The following is a 20,462-nucleotide window of genomic DNA, read 5'->3' as shown; positions in this document are numbered from 1 at the left end:
ATCATTAAATTATTAGTTTTTCCCCTGGGAAGTGTTAAGATAATTCATCTATAGAATTATAAGTAAGGATTTAAAACCAATAAAAGCAAAAGTTTATCCCAAGAAAATAATCCAAACAGGGGAAGAAATGTATTCATTGCCCATATTTTTACAATTTAAAATGATTAAATCTCAGAAACATCTAAGTGCTTGACTATAAGGAAATGTTTACATTATGGTCTATCCGTTCAATATACACTATGCTACCAGTAAATATAATACTTAGGAAGCTTATAAGGTAAGATAAAACAAGAGTGAATGGTAAAACATTATGCAAGAATACATCCACACTACAAAATTATGTGCATATGTGGATGAGAAGCAAAAGAGAACAGGTGCTTTGTTATGGGGGAGGGATTTCATTCATTCCCCTTTTCTTCTACGTTACTGTAACTGGCAATTTGGTTATTGCCAATATAAGAAATGGGGTGGGTGGGGGAGGGAGGAGTAGAAAAGTAGCTACTATCTAGATATAAGATCACATGAATCAACTTGCCAAAATGAGGAATTCAGACCATAATGGGAATTCAGACCATAATAGGATGTGAGGGATTTTTTATTTAACTTGGAAAAGATCAATTGTATTTCTAAGTGTTACTTCAAAGGATGGAAGTATCTAACAAAAGAGCATTGAAGATGGGCTTATTAATCAAGACACACCTCACTTGTTTTGAGTGTTTCTCTTGAATCTTCTTCTGCTTGCTGTTTCTTTTTAGAATTCTCTTCAACATTCCTATGTAGGAGGAAAAAGTCAAAATAAAACTTTGAAATGCAAGAAATTTTCAGGAAGGTTAAAAAAAAAGTGCTTAGCTTCCCTTTTGTATAAACACTTGATCCATAAATGGAGACTTGTTATGTTTCAATTGAAATGCTATTCTTGCCCTAGCCGGTTTGGCTCAGAGTGTGGGCCTGCGGACTGAAAGGTCCTGGGTTCAATTCAGGTCAAGGGTACATGCCTGGGTTGGGGGCTCAATCACCAGTAGGGGTCATGCAGGAGGCAGCTGAGCAATGGTTCTCTCTCATCATTGATGTTTCTATCTCTCTCTCTCCCCCTCTCCCTTCCTCTCTGAAATCAATAAAAATATATTTTAAAAAAATAAAGACTTTTTTAAGAAATGCAATTCTTAGTGAACAGAGAACACAATCCAAATGTGATGTGGAACACTCTTGGAACACTTACACAGGAAAATATAATGGACACAGAAATTCCTGAATTGCTGCTTGAAATTGAATATGTTATGATCTATAATTACATATTGAAAGTCTCACTATTTTTTTAGTAAACAGGGTAGTCTTATTTGTACAGGTCAATAGGAATGAGGTATTAGCAAATTGAGAGCTAACTCTCTCACAGATTTTTGCAAATTACTGACTTAGGTGTCTTGAAGTTGTAAAAAATTCACATGACTGCATCTTAATGGCACAGCAAATTGTAGCCCATGGCTCACATGACGCTGGAGCCACTCTGCCTCTTCAGATTTCTAATTCTTACAGAATTAACTATGATAATGCAGTATTACAAAAGAATTTGGGTCAGACCTCTGGTTTATGGGGAAACTCTAGGGACAACTGTTTGTTTATTCACATGTATTTTTCCGGGGAGAAAGTTCAAAGCTTCTATCAGATTATCAAAAAGATCTGGGCTCCCTCCACCCCCAGAGATTATTAAGGTGAACACTTGGAAATATTATAGATATTAGCACACTGAATTAGGATACTAAAAACAAAACTCCCAGGTCTTTAACAAGCATGCAACATACACACTCAAGTCTGGCTCTTCACTGTCACTTTCAATGCCTTTCTTCTGAAAGCATGCTGAGAGAATGCTACAATGGGACTGTGGCCAGGTAAAATATGTACCTTGAATCTTTTTTTCTTTTTATGCTTAAGGCTACTTTTTTCTCTAAAACTTTCCGTTCTTTAAGGACTTCTTTAATTCTGGGGGCTTTAGGTTCCAAACTCTTTGCTGATGATTCTTCTAAATCCACACTACTTTTGCCTAGGAAAGAAAGGAATTTATAAGGGATTTCGCAACAGTTCTAAACAGTGTAATAATTATTTTTCATTAAAATTTTATAATCAGTGTGAAAATGCAAAATGGATTTAAAATCAAGTTGTGCTGGAATACAAATAATATTTTAGATGGAGATGACTTGTCTTTTATTTCAAGTACTTACATAGGGATGGGCAAGAGTATTAATAACAACAATAATAATACAACAATGAATAGTAATATAAGAATAAACTGTGTTTCAGGTACTCATAGCTGTAAACCCACCTTTGCCCAACCTCCTATATGTGTAATATACAAATACAGAGTCAGTGACAAGAGGAAGTTCAATTTTGTTGAATAAAATACTGCAGACAAATGTTTGACATTTGTGTTGACATGAAGCATAGATTAATTCCGATAATATCACCAGCACAGCTTGATTACTCACTTGTTAACAAACTATTTTCCAGTGATAATTCATTCCACAGCCATTGGGAAATAAATTGCTAACATGTGAGTGATATAAGCTGGTACCTGATAGAATGTTTAATTTAGAAACAGCAATATAACTTTAAAAACTTGACTAAACACATCAGTTTAAAAAATAAGGAACTCTTCCACAACTGAAACTATAACAGCTTTACTGAGATATAATGTAGATAACTTTGTTTTATAATCATATCTCATAAGTACTATAAATTTCTAGGAACTAAAAGAGTATGTAAGATAGTTTAAAATATTAAAGTTAACATCTCCTATACCTTGACTCTTAGCTTTTGAAGACTTTGTCTTTTCTGCTTTCTGTTTTCGTTTCTCTTCAAGTTTTTCTCTATTAATCTGCCTTCTTAAAAGCCTCTCTTCTTTTTCTTTAGCCTGAAACCACAACATACTCACAATTATTCTGATTATCAGGCAAAAGCAAAACACTGAAAAAACAATGTTTTTCCTTCAAATGTTCTTACAAATGAATGGGCTCTGCAAAAGTGCACATGCACTACACAATTTGGAAGCTACCAGAATAACAGAGACAGATGTGAATACCATTAGTTTAAATGGGAAAGGTATCATTTTGAGCAATGGTGGTTTAATAAACTGGCTGCCTCAATGGAAAGGATAGCGGTGAAAACATCTTTGAGCATCAGGGGGACATAGCAGGTCTCTGTAATTTTTGGATTATTCATTAAAATGTAGAGTGCAGTGACAGGCTAGTCCTACAGCAAATATGACTTGTTGGTTATACTCTGAGGATGCAGGTTTTGGAGGTGGAACTTTCTGCCATTGAATTTTAAAGCCAGAGAGAATACAGTCACTGTGTTACTCCTACCGCCCCTTTTCGGTCAGAATTCACTGTCTCAAAGTTTGTTAACTCCTGATCAAACAAACTTTTCAAGAGTTAAGCCACTAGTAGCATTTAGTGTACATCCTTCAAATCATTTTTCTACATAATATATTTCCTCATTGTAAGATGCACAACCTCATAGTTTAATGTTTCTGAAATTTCAAGTCATCTTAAAACTGATGAACGTGTATGATAAAGTAGTAGTTTTTTTCCTAAAAAGCTGCTGTCAATGACACATCTTATAATCAGAAGTATTTTCACACCCAGAAAACACGTGGACTGTACTTCCCTCTTAATATTACGCTCATGACTACACCATAAGCTCGATTCACACTTGAGTCAAACATTTCCACACCGTGAAACCTCCGAGTTGCTACCAGGTTTTCACTCTTAATCACAATGACACGAACACCTACTACGTGTTCGTGTCCATTCTGACCAGTGAAATAGCAAGGTGCCTGAAGGCAGAACCTGTATGCTGCCAATTCGTATGCTCACTACTCTGCACCCAGACAAGTCATTTGTCAACCTGATTTAATGTGAAAATAACAATAGATCTAACAAGACTCACAATCGACTGTCGCCGCTGTTCTACCGTGAGCTCGTCATCGGAATCACTGTAATACTTCGAGTAAAGGTATGGCTTGTGAACATAAGCCTGCCGTACACTTTTAGCTTTTCCTTCACTGGGTTCACAGGTTTGAGGTTTTGTTTTATTCTGTTTGTTCTTCTCTTCATCTGGAAGAAAGTCAACAGAAAGGAATGGCCCTGTGAATTAGTAATAAAACCAACATTATTCTTGATCAACATCAAGCAGCAAAAGCAGTATCCATGTAGTTCAAGTGTATTTGCAGATCCAACAGAGGAAATATCAGTATGAGATATTTCAGAAGTTTAGACATTTATAAAGGCTGGAATCCATATCTTCATTTATTTCTTAACGATCATAAGAAAGATAAAGGAGGGCGGTAAAGAAAAGTAAAGCTTATAGTTATTCATGTTTTCCTAAAAAACAGTGAATCCTTATGTCAGTAGCCTTGACACGAACGCTTCACCACTGTCCAACTGGACAGAGGCACTCGAAGCTGAGCCTTGCCTGCCTGTGTCTCCCTTACAGAGGACGCAACAATCAGTAACTGGCCCCCCACCAAGCAGACACTAACACCCCTCCACTTCAGGAGGCAGATCAGCTTCCCAGGGACACAGCAAGAAGGAAACCTGAGAACAAGGTTTTCCTTTCCTACCACTGGGAACTCTCAAAATAGGTCTTTTTTTTCCTTCTGGATCCCATATATATAAAATCTAGCTCTGTCCAGGAAAAAACTTGAAAAGACCCAACAAAGCATCTAGAATTAAAAAATAGATCTGCAGCACTGAAAGCGTCTCCTTTTTCCTCTAGATATTCCATCCTAAAGCCAGCGTCAAATTTACATGCTATCTACAGGCGGTTGCAAATAATATTCAATGTTTTTGATTTTTAAAGAAATCATAGAAAGAATTAAATCACGTGGGAAAGAGCAGCACATGGAGTTGGTCAGAAGCAGAGGCAGGTCTGAGACAGGCACTGGTGCTCATGAGCTACGTGACCCTGGACGAGACATCTCCCTCGGTGCCTCTACTTCTTCACCTGGACCTCCTTCCAAGGGTGGTTGTGAGGACTACAGACGTTATTACACAGAACAGAGCGATAACTTAGCCCTGGGCCAGGAATACAGTAAGTGCTTAATAAGGGTTACTGAAAAACCAACTGTATAGTAAAGGGAGGTCCAGGCTTTGCCCCTGGCTTCTGGGAGGTCATCTCTAAGACTCTGGAACACCAGGCCCGAAAGGAGTGTTTTGGTCGCCTGGGGGTCTGGTGTCAAGCCACATCATCTAAGAGTAAGACTTAGGGTGGGGGCTTTGGATCATGGAGCATCAGCTGGACGTCCAGAGGGGCGGCAGACTTAGACCAGACACCTGGGAGGTAACTGTGATTCTTTGATGGAGCCCCACAAAAACGTTGGACATCAAGACTCGGGTGGGCTTCCCCGGTTGGCAATAACCCGTGTGCACTGTCAGACATCAGTGTTGGGAAGGTAACGCTGTCCACGATTCCACAGGAAGTGAAAGCGCCGTGTTTGGAACTTTCCTGGACTCTGGCCTATGTCCTCTTCCCTTGGCTGATGTTAATCGGTGTCCCTTACTATAATAACCTGTAACCAACAGTTTCATAGATTTCACGGAGTACTGAGTCCTTTCAGCAAATTACCAAACCTAAGGGTGATCTTGGAAACCCCAAACTTGCAACTGGTATCAAAAGTGATGGGAATCTTGTGGACAGTACTCCCCAAATGTCGTACACATACACCTGGTAAACACACATCTTCATACACATGATCTCGTCTAACTTGTATAATCATCCCAAGGAATGGAGATAAGAAGTGGGGAACCAAGACTTGAGGTTTAGGAACTTACCAAGCTTGCTCAGACAGAAAACCTCGGAGCTGGGACTCAGAAACCAATCTTCCAACTACAAAGCCCCATGCTCTGGCCACTCTACCACACTGTCTTTCATGATATAGCCATGTGAATACACACAAAACGCTCGGCGGAAGCTTCACAGAGGCATTATTAAGTAAAATGCTTTACCATCTGACGTAATCTCTCCTTCTTCCATGCTATCAGACATTACAACCTCCTCTTCAGTGTCTTCTTCAAAAGATGAGAGGTCACTGGTATGGACAGAGCTAACTGTAATGTCCGTCAGTCCATCCACGTCAGAATCTACTGCAGAGCAATCTTCAAGAAGACAAAGAAACAAAACAAAAAACCCACAGGAAGTAAATCATTGCGTTACAAGAACATACTCAGCACCCAATTCCCAAATTACACTTAAGATTTCCTTCTTTAGATACATTTCAAAGAACTTCAACTTAAGAAATAAAAATCTCTCATAACCAATATCAAACAAGATAGAGCTGTTTCCAGAAAATACAAAGGCAAACTATTATCCAGAAAAAATAACAAGAGTATTAATTTATGATGTGATAGAAACAAAAGCAAACTTTAAGCAATTAATACAGTTACTATGTGATATTTTAAAGATCAGGATATACAACTATAAATTAAGTTGCTTGAATAATGTATGGTAATAAATTATGAGTTAAATTATAAGGTTTAGAGCCTCTCTGCTCATTTACTTTGTCAATTCGAACACTAGTATAGAAAATAAATACACAAATGTTATCGTCCATTTTTTAGCAAAGGGGATATGTTCCCAGGCTTTGAAATATAAGAATTAAATTTATTGTCCTGGCCAGTGTGGCTTAATGGTTGAGCATTGTCCCCTGACTGAGAGGTCGCTGGTTTGATTCCCGGTCAGAGCACATGCCTGGGTTGTGAGCTCAATCCCCAGTAGGGGGTGTACAGGAGGCAGCTGATCAATGATTCTCCCTTTCTCTCTCTCTCCCTTCCTCTCTCTCTAAAATAAATAAATAAATAAATAAATAAATAAATAAAATTTATTAAAATTTGAAGGCAAATTTGGTATCTCCTGGTGGACACTGCCCTTTACACTGTTGTATATTTTTGTAAGTTTGTACCTTCTTTTGTCCCTTCCATGGCTTTAGCTTTATTACTGTTCTTTTCTGAAGGAACTTTTGTGCACTCTGCTTCTTTATCCTTTGCTTGTTTTTCATCTTTGACTTTTTGTGTATCTTTACTCCTTTTTGAGTGATCAAATTTCTTTTCAGTCTTTTCCTTCTTTTCTTTCTTTCTTTCTCCTTTTTCATTGCTGTCTGGTTTCTTTTCACCTTTCTCTGTTGACTTATTTTTTTGGTCACTGCTTTCCTGTTGAACATCTTTATTTAGCGGAACTGAACTATTACTCTCTTTTGTGTGATTTTTAATTTCTTCAACTGGGCAAGGAAGATCACTACATTCTTCAGACCTCGGGGCCGTTTCCTGTCCTTCGCCCGCGGAGTCTGGCACGGACTTGTCTTTATCAGCCATGTCCTCTGCAATTCTCTCCTTCTCAGTACTGGTGTCAGTGCTTGGCTGGGACGGGAGCCTTTTGGATACCCGCTCGCTAGTCTTAGGGTTTGATGTTTCTGTGGAGGCCCTGGCAGCAGTAGCTTCTTGGTTAAGAGAAGTGATGGTTTCCAAGATGGACATGGCATCATTGGCCACATTGGCACTGGGCCCAGGAGCAGGGACACCTTGAGGGAAAGACAAGTTCTAGGATAAATTTATATAGAAAGTCAACCCCCTGACTGAATCAACGCTACATGCCACGGTCACCTTAGTCTGATGCACATGCTGTGTAGACCGTCCATATGCCCATAGCCTTTCGGGCACCAGTGCCGGTACTAGGCACACTCTGCCTCTCTACTACAGTATCTCAGAAAGGCACCATGCAAATCTGAGAACAGCCTAGCTCCAGAATAACAGTATCTTCTCTAATTATTTTAATTATTCCCTGTTGAAATATACATATACCCCGCATACATCACTAAAATTATTTTGTTATAAGGCAAAAAACATTATGCCAGTTAAGGACTTTGGGTGGTATTTGAAGTAACACAATTTCACTATTGTGCCAAGTAGACAAATGGTTTAAAAACCCAAATATCCAGCCCTCGCCGGTTTAGCTCAGTGGGTACAGCGTCAGCCTGTGGACTAAAAGGGTCCGGAGTTCGATTCAGGTCCAGGGCACATGCCCGGGTTGCGGGCTTGATCCCCAGTGGGGGTCGTGTAGGATGTAGCTGATCAATGGTTCTCTCTCATCATTGATGTTTCTATCTCTCTCCCTCTCCCTTCCTCTCTGAAATCAATAAAAATATATCTAAAAAATAAATACATAAAATAAAAATCAAAATCCAAATACCCATAAACTGACACTCAGTTCAAGAGGAAAAGGGATGCACCTTGCGTGCTGAGAGCAGAGTCCGGCTTCTCCTCCTCGGGGGTCACGCTGCCCCCGGCTTCCTCCTTGTGATTTAGTGTGGCCAGAAACTCATGCACAGCTTTCTCTACCTGAGGTCTGAATGTGTGGTTGATCTTTGGATCCACAACTTGAGAAATAATTCGGTCGATGCCAGACTCCAACATTCCTGATCTGAAACACAGGATAATTTACAGAAAGGTTAAAAATATATATATTTCATTATTATCCTATATAATAAAACCCTAATATGCAAATTGACAGAATGGAGGAATGAACGGTCACTGTGATGCGCACTGACTACCAGGGGGCAGATGCTCAACGCAGGAACTGTCCCCTGGTGGTCAGTGTGCTCCCACAGGGGAAGCCCCGCTCAGCCAGAAGCCGGGCTCACGGCTGGCGAGCTTAGTGGCGGTGGCGGGAGCCTTTCCCACCTCCGCGGCAGCGCTAAGGAGCAGCGAGCAGGTGGACAGTAAGGAGCAAGGGGCCCTGGACTGCGAGAGCGATGTCTGACCGCCAGCTTAGGCCCAATCCCCTAAGCTGGCAGGCGGACATCCCCTGAGAGGTCCTGGACTGCAAAAGGGCGCAGGCTGAGCTCAGGGACTTCCACCCCTCCCCCAGTGCATGAATTTCATGCACCGGGCCTCTACTAAATATATAAGTATATATAATAATTGCATTAATTACTTTTAGGTAAAACAGTCTCTCTCCAACCTTAAATTTTCTTAATATGTTCATCTAGGTAGAGAAAGAACAGGCAATGACCAGTTTCACAGGATAGCAATGGCATCTGGATATACCATCTAGCAAAAATTTCTAAACTCTTCACCACTGTCACTAGAACCACTGAAGCAAACCAAACAAAACTAAAACAAAATTAGACACAGCACACTATCTAGAGCCCAGGCTTACAGATGATGCTTATTTACTCCAACCCTGCCCCTAGAGGAATAAATAATCACTAAAGCTCAGTTCTGGATGTAAAATAAATCAATGGACTCTGCACTTTTATTTTTAAGCAGAAAAATGTAAGACTTTTATAAGTATTAGAGTCTCCAGGAAAATGGAAGAAAATACACAAAGTGTAATTCCATCAAACTTACAAAAAAATACCTTTAGAACAAAAATAAAACTTAAGATTTTTTCTTTCTTTTTATTATCTTCTTGCTATAAAAATCTGGGTGATTTATTCATTCAGTAAGAATGAGTGTCTTCTACACTAACAGGCACCCTGCTGGCCACTGGACTGCTGCAAGCCAGACCTGGTCCTTTTTCTCGTGAAGAGACAGACATAAACAATTAAAATACAAGGCGACAGGCACCAGGACACACCATCTACTGTAGGGAAAGAGCGGAACACGGATTTATTAGATATAGCGAGATAACTGAGGAATGCTTCACAACAGAGAAGACATTTGAGTTGAGAAGAAAGAGCTTAAAGAAATATCACTGACAAGAGACAGAAGAGCAAACAGGGCAACTAAGTTCCAAATGTGCAGAAAATCATAAGGGTGTATGAGCAAAATAAGAGGATGTGAATTTATTTTGAGAAACATATTTAAACCTTGTTTCTTCCTAAAAAAGAGCTTGAGCTCGACGCTCATTGGTTGAGCGTTGACCCATGCACCAGGAGGTCACTGGTCAGGGCACATGCCTGGATTGCGGGCTCGATCCTCAGTAGGGAGAGTGCAGCTGATCAATGATTCTTTCTTATTGCTGATGTTTCCATCTCTCTCTTCCTCTCCCTTCTCTAAGATCAATAAAAACATATTTAAGCAAAATAAAAGAGCTTGAGGAGTTCCCTGGATAGTGTCAGAAGAGTACGGGTGCTGGTCCTTTCCAGCTGCTAGACCTCAGGCTCTCTCTGCAGAATGAGGGGGTCTCTCCTTACCACTCAAATGCCGATTTGAGTACAGCCTTGTCTGGAGTGGAAGATGAATTTGATTTTCATTTCCTGAGGCACCTTGCAGCCTTGTAATACTATAATGCTATGTTATGTGGGCCATAGAGAAAAATGAGTCAACCCTGCACAAAGTAGGTAACCTGCTTTTTCAAGTTCTAAGATAAAAAAGTGAAAATCCTGCAATGCATCTTAGAGGTGACTTTAGGCCAGCGCTTATGACTCCACCCTTCCCAGTGGGCTCACTCTAGAGCAGCGGTTCTCAACCTGTGGGTTGCGACCCCTTTGGCGGTCGAACGACCCTTTCACAGGGGTCGCCTAAGACCATCCTGCATATCTGATATTTACATTACGATTCATAACAGTAGCAACATTACAGCTATGAAGTAGCAACGAAAATAATTTTATGGTTGGGTCACAACATGAGGAACTGTATTTAAAGGGCCAGAAGGTTGAGAATCACTGCTCTAGAGGCATGGCCATAGACAGCTACCTCAAAGAGGGAAACCTCACTCTAGGTTCAAGGACAAAGCGAAATGCTAGCAGCTGGCACTGTCCTGATTAAAGCTATTTCCTTGTCTTCCTTTTAAATCCTGTTCAGTTAAGATAATTATTTCAGAGCTATCCAGCATTTTTAGATTCTGTTGTACAAATGAATACATAGATAAAATAAGTTTTCCCTGTAGTGAGTCTGCAGATTAGCTATTAAACTGAACCGTCCCAAATTTTTGATAGTAGACTGTTGTCCTACAAAAATGACAACTGTAGATGGTTCCACATAACAGTCAACTGTTTCTGGAACTATAAGGATGAAAAATTGTTTGAAATTGTATTAATGGTGGCCAGTACATCCTATACCATTAGCTAGACACAACTAAATAGTCTCTTTCAGGAAGCTTTAAAATGTTATCAGTAACGTAACTTTACTAATAGAATTTAAATAAGAGAAGTTTATTACAAATATTTCATTTCATTATATAATTTCTTTGCTATTTGAAATCCAGTGTGATATTGTTTTCTTTAAAAAACAGAAACATGCAAGGTTACCACATTTTTCTTGGTTCTACTCATAAGTACTAACTTATTCAAGAGACAGCTGCTTCCCCTTGTCACCCACCGGCAGAGCACTCCTATACTAACCTCAGTGCAGAACCTCTTCCTGATGTGCCCCGCACCCGTCACCAAACACCAATTCTGTGGAAACATCGTCTCGCAGCGGTACAGCAAGAATGGTTAAGTGCCTGGTCTTACATGGGCAAGACTGAGTTTAGTTCCCATAAGAACAAAATAAGCAGCTGCTTCCCTACTTTACAGGTTTGGTGTGCTAGGAAGTAAATGCAATTCCAGGAAACTGGCCTTCCATTTAGTCTCAATCTGAAGACAAAGAAAGTGAATGTGCTTTTAAAGAAATGTAGTCATTTGCGGAAGGGAGGCAGCTATGCAGATTGTTGAGTGAAAGCACTCAGTATTCAGCAAGGCGCTGTGTCAGTGTGAGGAACACTGGGGAAGCTTGCCCCCATCAAGAACCCCCTACTTTCTTGGTTACTGTTCTCCTAAATGCCTGGAAATGAGTCAACTTTCAGGCCTGTCAACCCAACAGACCCCTTCAGTCTCACCTTTTTCAAGAAAGGCTTTCACTTTTCCCCACAGGTGCTGTTACGCAGCCTCTAATGGCATCTTTTGATCTCATTTGGACTCTTTACAGGTTCCTCAAACATCTTTTAAAATGCAGACAACAAAGTTATTGTTGAAGTTCTCTCTTCCCTTCTTCCCTGGAGACAGGAGTCAGGCTCCCGGTTCTAGTGTTACCTGTGGCTAAGTGGGCCTTGGAGTCAGTGTGAGCTGTGCGTGCGGGGCTTCCTGTGGGTGACAACTATCAGCAGAGGAGCACACAGGTAGGCTTGCCAGGTTCCCAGGGGGCAGGAGGGAATTCAGAGGAGGCAGGTATAAAACCGATCTGCTTAACTGTTTTCAAGCAAGATTTCATTCTAAATGATGTGCTGGAATGTAAATATCTGTCAAGGCGGGAAGATAACTTAGTCACCTTTTTCGGGGGCTGAAGTAGGGACAGAAGGCAAATATTTCTTGTCTTGGCAAATATTTATATTTAAGAACAAGATAATATTGCAAATCTGCTTTTCTGGGGAATAAATATGACTTTTTTGTCCCTCTAAACATTTCATTTCTTCTCATTCTCTTTATCTTATGTTCAACCAAAAATGGCTGACAGGTCTAAATACACTTTTCTTGTTCTTTTTTTTTTGCAATAGCATCACTAAAAAGCAGTTTAAATCACACTAAAATGCAAGAGATAAAATGGGCTGGGGGGAGGGGGCAGACTGTATCAGAAGATAGAAGATATGGCTTCAAAAATCAGGGAAAGGTATTTTAATTTCAGTGATTTTCAATGTCTTCATTTGAAAAATAATAATAAAGCCTTCTCTTTATAGGGCCAAGAAAATGGTTGTGAAAATAAACGGTACAGAATACGCCAGCATTTACCACCTATTAGTATTCTATCTAGGACTTTTCTAAGTCACATTGTCATTCCCTTCCTCCAGTATTTCCAAAGGGCTGCGGAGAAGTCCGACTATTAAAATTGTGGGGGAAATGTGAAGTGACTGGAGCCTTTTAAAATCACACTATATCACAATACAAAGGCACCAAACTACACAAAATTAGCAGAGGTAAACAGACTTTTGCACAATGTCTCTGCTTTCAGGTAAAGTAGACTGTGGCATTTTCAAGCCCGCCTTGGAACTGTAATTATGGGACTTACTTGAGCACTTGTTGTCTAATATTGTTTCTTAGCTGGTTCTTATTGAGGTGGGGACTCCAGGTATGAGTTGCTAAGTGGTTAGCAACAAAGTTGTCAACACGTTGTCTCAGATTCTGATAAGCAGGCTAGAAAGAAAAAAGAAAAGACACAAATGTTGAAAATCTCCAATGTTATACAGTAACAATATTGATGGTCTCAGAATTTGAGTATCTTAACAGTGACCACATTTCTTAGAGTATCAACATGGCAACAAAGTTTTACAGCTTATGTCTGGAGATATGATGCTTACCAAGAAGAAAGAACATACCTCTTATTTGTAGACAAGAGACAGGACACCGATAAATGTGTTACTGTGATGATTTGGCGCAAAGAAAGGGAGAGGAAAAGAGGGAGTAAGCCTTCACAGAGAATGTGGCATTTGAGCAGAACCTTCAAGGTTCCACGATGCAGCTGGGAATTCGAAGGTTGTCTTGCAGGCACCCCCAACAATAAAGCAAAGAGCAAGTGGGTGAGAAAACATGAGGTTGGGAACACTTGGGGCCCCCAACCCAAATTATTAAGTCCAATTTGGTTGGAAAAGAGAATATAAAAAAGCAGAGAAGTGAGGTTGGAGACAGTTTGGGGCCAGGGGCTGGAAGGACTTGGATACCTGAAGAAGTCTGTAATTATGGGATAGAGAATGGTAAGCCCTGCACATATGAGCAGAGTGATATGTGATGGCTGAGCTTTCTGATGATTTAATATCCTACAGTGAAAGAGTAAACAGACACTAAATACACCTAGAACAGCATGCCACAGGGGCGGCAGAAATGGGCTAAAAGGCATGGATCCGAGAGAAGTTATGGAGGGACAACCATGGGAACTAGGCATTACATTTGATGTTAGGCAGTGGCTCTCAGGGGGGAGTGACTACTCCCCAGGGAACATTTGGCAATGTCTGGAGAAAAATAGGGGAGCCACTACTCACATCTAGTGGGAAGAGGGCAGGGATGCTGAACATCCTACAGTGCAGGGGAACCCCCACACAACAAAGAACCATCCAGCCCCAAACGTCCACACTGCTGAGGCTGACAACCCTGATGGAAGGGAAGCAGGAGAGAGGACACATACCATGCCATCTCCACTGAAAAGGCTACTACTGCCTGGAAGGGATGTTTGGAAGTAAGTTCTCATCCACCCAAGCAGGACCACGCACTCCATTCCTAGTTGTTGCCCGTCACTCACATTCTTCATGTCTTTCTTTTAAGTGGCTTTAATTCAGATAGATTTGAGTATCTCCAAATGTTTTAAACAAAACTGTACAGCCTCATCTACCATTCCCTGTACTTGTCCATTTGGCAAACTTCTCACTTTCAGAACTCACCCTAATCTGTACAGTCATCCCGACACCCAAAGGTAGCCCCATGAGGCCCATCTCCACATTCTTCCTGTCTTCTATACCTTCTATCTGTCTATTATCTCAGCAGTTCTTCCATTGCATTGTATTTTGGGGAGGGGGGATACTTACCTCCCCGCTGAAGGGTAAGCCTGCTCCTACTGCTCTCTTAATCTTTGTGTTCAGGAAGCTTATTACACTGCTTGACAGATAAGCAATTAAAATGTGGTTGTTAGATGGGTCACCAACTCCAACAGGGATGCTGAAGGTTTCATCCCTTGGTGATGACCTTGTATCCCTTCCAGTTTCCCGACTTCTGCTAATTCCCATTTCAATTCCACAAGAAACAGTCTCATGATCATTTCTCGTGTTCCTCTCTAGTTATTCACAATTAATGGGAACTGAAAAAACTAATCCTTTCTCTCGATGATTTTCAGCAGAACTGTAAAACATACTTCTTTCCAGGATTCCCAAGTCTCAGAAATATTAGGCTAAAAAAATCACAATGCATTTAGCACTCTAGTTGCCCCACAACACACTAAAAACTGGACCACAACAGGTAATTTTCCTTGTTCCCAGTTCTCCTGTCAGTAAAAATTAGCCTGGTGACTCTAGACATAAGGATTCCATTATTCTTCTGGGAATTTTTTTAAAAAATATATTTTATTTATTTTTTTTTACAGAGAGGAAGGGAGAGGGATAGAGAGTTAGGAACATCGATGAGAGAGAAACATCGATAAGCTGCCTCCTGCACAATCCCCACTGGGGATGTGCCCGCAACCAAGGTACATGCCCTTGACTGGAATTGAACCCGGGACCCTTGAGTCCGCAGGCCGATGCTCTATCCACTGAGCCAAACCGGTTAGGGCTCTTCTGGGAACTTTTTGCTGTCTCTTCTTCCCATTCCAGGGAGCTCTGGTCAAAAGCTTTGGAGTCATTTTTGACTCCCCTCTTCTCTTCCGCTGCAAATCTAAACCATTAGCAAATTCTGTCAGCACTAGCATCACAAGACATCAGGATCTGACCACTTCCCACCATCTTTCCTGCTACGATGCCAATGCATTTTCGTCTTCTGTCTGGATTACAGTAACTCATCTCCCTGCGACTACCCTTGCCCATCTGAAGTCTATTTTCAATATAGCAGCGAATGCAAATCTCTTAAAATTAGGGCAACCATATAATTTATTGTCCAAACCAGATCATGGCCTAGTGTGAAAGGAGACACTATTAATCATTACACATGGCCAATCCATCTAAGATGGAAGCCAGAGCAAGCCCGTCCTCTTTACGCACACCTACTAAAGGCTTCTCAGCTCAGGTAAAAGGCAAACTCTTTTTTTTTTTTAAATGTATTTTATTGATTTTTTACAGAGAGGAAGGGAGAGGGATAGAGAGTTAGAAACATCAATGAGAGAGAAACAACGATCATCGATGAGAGAGAAGCTGCCTCCTGCACACCTCCCACTGGGGATGTGCCCGCAACCAAGGTACATGCCCTTGACTGGAATCGAACCTGGGACCCTTCAGTCCGCAGGCCGAAGCTCCATCCACTGAGCCAAACCAGTCAGGGCAAAAGGCAAACTCTTAAAAAAGCCCGCAGGCCAGCAGAGCTGAGAAGAGAGGGAGGGGCGCCCCTACTCACCTCCTGTCACTTTCTCCTGACAGTTTCTGCCTGAGGCTTCCTGCACTTGCCATGGCCTCTATCTGGAACACTCAGCCCAGATAGCTAGCTGCCTGGCTCCTTCTGTGATGGCTCAAATGGCATCTTATTTGAAATCTCCCCTGAACTCAAGACAAATCGGTCCTTCCAGCCTCACCCTGCTTTATTGCTTCCATAGGCCCCATGACATCTGCTTTTTTCTGCGGGGCGTAAGCTCTGTAAGAGCAGGGACGTTTTGTTCACTGATATATCTCTGGCATCTAAAACAGTGCCTGGTACACCATAAATATCTGTAGGGTGAGCACCTTTCTATTTTTTTTGTCTTTGGTACTCCTTTCAAATCTAGGAAAAAACAGACAATAATCACAGTGACCAGGAGTCATTCACACCCCAGAAAGTATCTAAAAAATGGCCTTTATTACCTTTACTGGGGAGAGAGGTGCCATATTCACTTGTTTGACGAGAGCGCCCTGCCTGGGGCAGAATGATGGACACGGACCTTCCCTCCTCACATTCTCAAGTTGCCAATCAATGCAAAGGGGTCAGACTGGCTTTGTGACCGCCTAGCTTACTCCAGGGAGCTGGACTGGGCGTCCGCAGCAGAGGAGCCTCAGCGCTGGCTGGTCCTGGACTGCCCAACGTCCCAATTCTTTGGGTGAGAGGGCTGATGTGGTCTCATCCTCAGATCTCTCTCTTGGCTGGACCATCCGTGACCCCAGTACAGTTTGAGGGGTTCTAGGGTCCCCTGGAGTGGCAGCAGACTTTGGAACTTCTCATCTTGCTTTGAACACACTGGGCCGGATGGTAGTGTTGCTCTTGGAGAGCACCTGGCAGGTGTCAAATGTCTTGGTCCTTAACTATGCATGTGACGGACACCCTGCATGCTATATACTACAGGTCAGAGCTTGGCAAAGCCAGTCTTCAGGGTTCAATTAGCAAAAGCACCATCCCCCAAGTGGTCTAAACTCTAAGGTGTTCCTTACAGATGAGAGAGGCCTCAGGATCCCATTAAAATGATGCTCCTTTACATGAACAGGGAATCTTATTTCTGCTTTGGCCCACTTGCCAAATTGACAGGAAGATTAAGCTCATATAAAAGAAAACTTTGGCTTTTGTATGTTCAAACTTATTCTTTTTGAGAGAGAGGGGAGAATACAAGACCATACACTGTCAGGAGGGGGTATCATTTCAGTTCCACTCTTTTCTAGCATCAAACATCAAAACCGGACCTTATTCAGTAGTCCCTGAACACTCCCGGAAATTACATATTAGTTTGAGCCACATGAAACTGCCAACTGTCAACCATTCTTGAATGGTAAAAAACAGCGCTTTAACATGTACATGTGCATTTTTCTTGGGAGGAGGTCCTAGCTTTCATTAGGACCTTGTCTAAGAAACTGTGCTTCCCTCCTTCCCCCCAAGACAGGTAGTAAGGCTTCACTTTGAGAGGATCTGTAGCAATATCACAGACACCGAGCAGTAACATTTAGTGGGGGTGGCGTGAAGAAAAAGCTGAGCCTTATACACGGTACCCATCAGTATATTTTAAATTTCCATACCCAACAACACAGATCTGTCGGTTTCTGGGAACTGCAAATTGAAATCTCAGACACAAATAACTGGCTTTATCCGGGTAACGTTTAGCTGGCCATGCTTATCTAATATCCCATTAAAAAAATGAGGGGGGGGGGGGGAGGTAACAGGCATTATTTTAAAAAAGGTGGCTGTGCATATTCCCTAAAACAAAGCGAGAAAACGACATACTCCCTGCAGAGATAAACATCCTAAGTCAATTGAATTCTCTGTGGTGAAAAAGTCCAATGCCTGAAAAGGCACCCTGCACTCTGGTCTACACAGTGGGCCAGGGTCCTTGTAAGAAAAGACGTGCCTAGATTTTCACCAAGGTTTTCCCAGGGGACACAGAAGAACCGTGCAGTTCACCTCAAAGTTGCAGGAGAGAATTAACGGCTGGGCACGGCAAACACCCCTTTCTTAGAGAAACGGGGCTCCTCAGAACAGCTGAGCACGCTATGAGAAAACCCCCACCCCATCAAAACCACCCGATGGACCCAACCAGATCTAAGCCAAAACCAGCCACCCTCCGCCCAACTCAAACACAAGACCACACTCTATACTCTGTCTTGCCCCAAACCAAAAAAAAGAACAAAGTAACAGCTTTCCAACTGTTCCCAACTGAGGCTTCCAGTACTCCGTTCCTCTCACCAAGATTGCTCCTTCCCGGTGTCCTCGGCTCTGCCTTTGCAGCACCGCGTGAGCTTACCTGGTTCTTCCTTTGCAGAACCAGGCCCCGCTAACACCCCTTTCTCTCTGACATCTGGTGCTAAGCCCCGCCCCCTGGGCAGCCCCGACTCCTCTTGTCCAGGGGACCGCTTTGCAGACCTTCCCCCTCTCCTCGTCCCTCTCCTGAACTCTTCTTTCCTGCCCTCCCTCCTCCATCCTCTCCTCCATCCTTTCCCACCGCTCGGGTCTCCCCTCCGCCCCCAAACTCCTCGCTGTGGGGAAGTGACTTGTCCTAAGTTACCCAGACAGTCACTGGTAGACACTCAAGTTCCCATCTCCCCGACTCACCTTTTCGCTGTCCAGCTCTACCTTTGCACCTTTGCACACACCGCCCGCTCCCCCATCCAGCAATGCACCCGACACACAATTTGATTCACGTATCACTTAACTTCTCCAAAGGACAAAGACACGACCCTTCCCGCCCAGAATTCTCCAAGAGAGGAGCATGGATACTAAGTAAACCGCAAAAAAAAAAAATTCACCGGGGATGAAAGCGCTGCTTAGCGTTTCCAAACGTGTTCCCACAAGAACAGGGAGTCTTGCGCGCGGGTATATCCCTGGCGCCCAAGCCGCGTAGTCGGTGCTCAGCCCCGCGTCGGGCAGAACCGAGGAGCCGGCGGGCGAATGAATGAGCGCCCGGCGCGGCGCAGGCGGCAGCGCGCGGAGGGAGCGGCTGCCCGGGAAACGGGTAGCGGCGCGCGGAGGGGCCCCGCTGGGGAGGCAGAGGCGCGGCCGGTCCACGCACGCGGAGACCGCCGAGAAGGCGGCCCGGAGGACCCTCCCCTTCCTTGCCCCGCACACCCATGCACGCGCGCGCCCCGAACCTTCGTGTCCACGTCGGCCAGGCAGTCCCTGCGGAACTGGTCGAAGAGGCCCTGGCTCTTCAGGTGGTTCACGATCATGGCCACGAGCTGAGGATCTCCCGCGCCGGCGCCCGCGCCGCCCGGCCCGCCCGCGCCCGGGCCAGTCCCAGGGCCGGGAGGCGGCGGCGGCGGCTGCGGCTGCGGCTGCGGCGGGGGAGGAGGCGGCGCGGGCGGCGGCGGCTGCGGCTGCGGGTTAGTGGCCATGGCGGCTGGGCCGGGAGGGTGCGGGCCGGGAGGGCGGGCGGGCGAGCGGCGCTCCTGGGAGGCGGCGGCTGCACCGGTCCCGCTGCCTGAGGGAGGCCCACGGGATGTTGTTACGGAACCAGCGGATCCACAGCAACCCCGGAAGTGAAAGGGAACCGGGGGAAGGGAGGAAAAGGCGGTGACAACCGCGAGGGAGGGGCGGCGACGGAAGCCGCGCAGGGCCAGTTCCGGCCGCCGCCCGCGCAGGCGCACTGCGTCCGGAGCGGCGGCGGGGAGCTGAGTCCACGACGGGCGGGCGTTCGAGCCCTGCGGCTCCCCGGGCGCCGGAGACGCTGGCCTGGTGCCATCGGTGGCGCTACGGCCTGACGCATTGGCTCCTGCTTCACGGAGCAGTCGAGATCCGGAGACCTTTATAATGCGAACCGCACGTGGAACTGCTTGTTCTGACCTCTCCCCAAACCCTCGTTTTCAGGATCCAGCCCAGTTTTCCTGCACGAAGGTAGCTCCAGGGGCCTCTGTCCCGTCCCCACCCCATCCTCCTTGTCCTCGGGCCCATCCCCTTGTTACTCCCAGGGTGCCGGCCAGCTGGACCCGATCCCTGCAGCACCGGTCCCCTGCCGGTGAAGATGAACCCCCAGGCTGTTAGTTTTAAGGGTTTTGCTTTTGATTCCTCTGATCATAGCAGGTCACGCTTGCATAGCATGCACTGTGTACCAGGTTGGCGTCAAAAGCTTTCACCTGCATCATCTCACTCAATCTTTGTAGCAACGCTACACTGGGTCCCACCACTACCCGCAATTCGCAAAGCGGGAAACTGAGGCCCAGAGCTATGAGCTAAATTGCTGAAGGTTACAGAGAAAGCCAATCGCGTGATTCTGGACTTTTATCCTTAAAATATTAACACACAATCAAAGCAAAATAAAGATTGCCGATTTTCATAGCTATTGAGTAGAATGTAAAATGTGTTGGAAAATACATCTTGCCCAGCTGGTGTGGCCCAGTGGTTGAGTGTCGACCTTTGAATCAGGAGGTCCTGCTTTGATTCCCCGTCAGGGCACATGCTGGTTCCAAGTTGAATCCCCAGTGGG

The 20,462-nt window shown here is 43.9% G+C and overlaps 1 protein-coding gene across 3 annotated transcripts in view; it reads right to left on the bottom strand.

Annotated features, from left to right (window-relative positions):
• The window catches only part of BOD1L1 (biorientation of chromosomes in cell division 1 like 1), a 45,625-nt gene extending 26,127 nt beyond the window's left edge, over nucleotides 1-19,498 (bottom strand). For 2 of the 3 annotated variants that reach the window (XM_070399234.1, XM_070399252.1), the window contains exons 1-9: nucleotides 19,132-19,498; nucleotides 12,972-13,096; nucleotides 8,276-8,466; nucleotides 6,953-7,567; nucleotides 6,000-6,149; nucleotides 3,943-4,109; nucleotides 2,794-2,905; nucleotides 1,900-2,038; nucleotides 700-772 (exon numbers count right to left, since the gene is read on the bottom strand). In XM_070399234.1, coding sequence (XP_070255335.1) covers nucleotides 700-772; nucleotides 1,900-2,038; nucleotides 2,794-2,905; nucleotides 3,943-4,109; nucleotides 6,000-6,149; nucleotides 6,953-7,567; nucleotides 8,276-8,466; nucleotides 12,972-13,096; nucleotides 19,132-19,374 — 1,815 coding nt within the window. In that variant the 5' untranslated portion in view covers nucleotides 19,375-19,498. The remainder of the gene's footprint in view (nucleotides 1-699; nucleotides 773-1,899; nucleotides 2,039-2,793; nucleotides 2,906-3,942; nucleotides 4,110-5,999; nucleotides 6,150-6,952; nucleotides 7,568-8,275; nucleotides 8,467-12,971; nucleotides 13,097-19,131) is intronic. The other variant, XM_070399242.1, reaches the window with a different exon arrangement.
• Between the last annotated feature and the right edge of the window lie 964 nt (nucleotides 19,499-20,462).

Source organism: Myotis yumanensis, unplaced genomic scaffold (assembly GCF_028538775.1).
Source record: "Myotis yumanensis isolate MYYU_CA2020_CCGP unplaced genomic scaffold, mMyoYum1.0.hap1 SCAF_1, whole genome shotgun sequence".
Classification (NCBI taxonomy): domain Eukaryota; kingdom Metazoa; phylum Chordata; class Mammalia; order Chiroptera; family Vespertilionidae; genus Myotis; species Myotis yumanensis.
This window is presented reverse-complemented; position numbering and strand designations above follow the sequence as displayed.